The 2,636-nt window shown below is 37.1% G+C and overlaps 1 protein-coding gene across 1 annotated transcript; it reads right to left on the reverse strand.

Annotated features, from left to right (window-relative positions):
* Window positions 1–450: 450 nt before the first annotated feature.
* Window positions 451–2,287, reverse strand: LOC128219235 (uncharacterized). Its single transcript, XM_052927047.1, has 3 exons — window positions 2,192–2,287; window positions 1,779–1,948; window positions 451–949 (listed from the first exon to the last, which is right to left on the reverse strand). The coding sequence occupies exons 1-3, from the start codon at window positions 2,285–2,287 to the stop codon at window positions 451–453; spliced, it is 765 nt and encodes a 254-aa protein (XP_052783007.1).
* Window positions 2,288–2,636: the final 349 nt, after the last annotated feature.

Genomic DNA, 2,636 nt, shown 5'->3' on the forward strand with positions numbered 1-2,636 from the left:
AATCATAATACTCGTATTCTACACTTAAACTTAGAAACTCTAAACTTTTAGTTAAAACGAAGTCGGTTGATAAAGTTCTTAGTCGATCTTAGTACTTTATATAATGTCACATTCACTGTTTACCTATGTGTTTGAATTGTAAAAAGGCCAGTACAAAAATGCGCATAAAAGTTGCGGAAATAAAACCAAACAAACTTGTTGTCATTTGTAACGTTTAACAGATTTCAGATTATTCGACTAAGTTACTGTAATGAGCCGTAAGTAAACGAGCATCATGGGGTCAATTTTTGTTAACGACAAGGCTGGTATTCAATCTTTCTCGGATCTTAAGAACGATATAGCTTATCGGATATTTTGTTATTAATAACTGATCAATAGAGTGAATGAAGTCAACGATGCATGATCATAAGATAAGCTTAAGTTGAATACTGAATACTATCCCAGTTTTTGTTAGTTAAAGGCGTACTCCTCAGTAGATGAATTGTTGATGTCGCTGGTACTCGGAGCAGAAGCCGGGCGTAGTACTCTGGGAGCCTTGTTGGTCGTCATATCTGTTTTTGCCCTAGGCCTTTTTTTCTTAAATACCAGAAGATAAACAATCAGATTCATTACACCCCCCAGGTTGGTAAATATTACACCGATGAAGTTGAGAATTTCCGGTATATCTGCTGGATTATCTACAAACATTGACCAGGCGCCGAACAGAGCAAAGCAAAACCATTGGACAAAAAAGGCCACAAGGAACATAGACATTTTGCGGGCAGCCCTGATATGCCCACCAGCTGTTGACGCCATATTGCCAAGGCTTTGCTTCATGGCCCTCACATCAGTACGGATCTTGATGAACGTCAGGATGTAGAGCAGAACGTTGATGGCCATGATTGTTGGCATTGGGATCGTAGTCAGGACCAAATTTGCAATCTGGCCATTTACAGCGTCGAAAATGCAACTGAAAAAGAGTCCAAATGAAGTTTGCAATACTTAATGTAGTCCAAGCAACTTATTTTAGAACACACTTTAATTGATATCATTTGTCACAATGTTTAATCCAAAATAACGTATACTTTCTTAACCCTCCACATGTATTTCATTAAGAACTAAATTAGAATACACTTTTATTGATAACAGTTTGCTATAATTTGTTAAATCTTATATAATTTAAAAGGAATAAATTTCTCTATAATTTCTATACATCATATTGAAACATAATTGTATAGAAAGGGTCGCCCACTGTGTTCCCAAATTGAGGATGTGGAGGTAAAAGTGACGTTCTCATTTTGCGAGGTCTCGTGCCTCAAAAGCAGGCAATCATAGCTATGTTTAAATATTTGTTAAAGATTCTTTAACTTAATTACACGTTTTATGAGTTTGTTTTGTAGTCCTGTATCTTGGTAAATAATGTTTTGTTGTTTATGGGTATACATTATTTTCATTTTAATATTGACGATAAACTATTTGAATGCTGACTTATTTACTTTTAGAGTAAATAAAATAGATACTTCAGCCTGTTTTTCTGAATATTTTCGAGATATTGAAACTCAAGTTCGCAGTCGACGTCATATTTCATCCTAGCGTCACTTATAAATTAAGCCTTCACAGCCTAGAGGAAGCTACAACCCTGACTGGCGGTGACTGCACAGTTATTCTAATTGTAATATCATTTCGGCATGTATAATTAATTTATGACAGTTGATTTCAAATCGCCATTATAAATGTTAATCCGGAACAAAATGTTTGACTTTTAATGTGTACTGACTTGAAACAATACTATTACTTACCCAACGCCCATTGGTCCGAACTGATTAAGCATGGCTGCAATCAAAGCACCAACGAATGGAACACCAAACGCCCACAGCAGCAAGCCGCCATCAAACTTGCCAAAGGAGATGTTGATGTTGAAGAACATCATTGCGAACACGTTAATTGCTACAACGTTGACCATCAGAATCTGAGCAACCACGAAAACGGTCATAATGAACCCATACAGTGTGCAAAGTTCCTTGGGTCTGACGTGCGTTTTGGTGATCAGTATCTGCAGATGGTCCATCACATGTGATGTGTTGAACAACATATCACAAATCGACATGTAAATTACAAGTCGTTCGCCCTTCTTCCATCTGGTATAAAATCCGCCAGGTTTGTGACTCCAAAACGAGGAAATGATCGTGGCCAATCCGCATAGAAGACTCACCGTAAGACAAACAATAGCAGGTACATGGACATAGTAGAACATGCCGTTTGCCAGTCCGTAAACGGGAACGTCATATCCATCTTTAAGCAGTACCATTGCTGTTTGCGTTGTGTTGTTCGATGCCATTATCATCAAAAGTTGAAAATGTATTTCCGATTTGTTTCCAGTTTTACTTAAATAGTGATGTAAATTATACTAGACGTCTAGTATTTCAAGCGCAAAGACAACAAAATGGTCTGGCCTCGCAATTTTATATACTTCTATGACGCAAACAGATCAGCTCACCTGAGCACAAAGTTTGGTAGAATTGTTCACCTGCAAACCTATGTTATAACTGGAAACCCGCTATATATACATGCAATGGACTTCATAAAACGGTTTAGGCGCCGAGTCACAATGATATTAATGGAAATATAATAATTATATGCACACAACTTCACTTCTA

This window comes from Mya arenaria, chromosome 15 (assembly GCF_026914265.1).
Source record: "Mya arenaria isolate MELC-2E11 chromosome 15, ASM2691426v1".
Lineage (NCBI taxonomy): Eukaryota > Metazoa > Mollusca > Bivalvia > Myida > Myidae > Mya > Mya arenaria.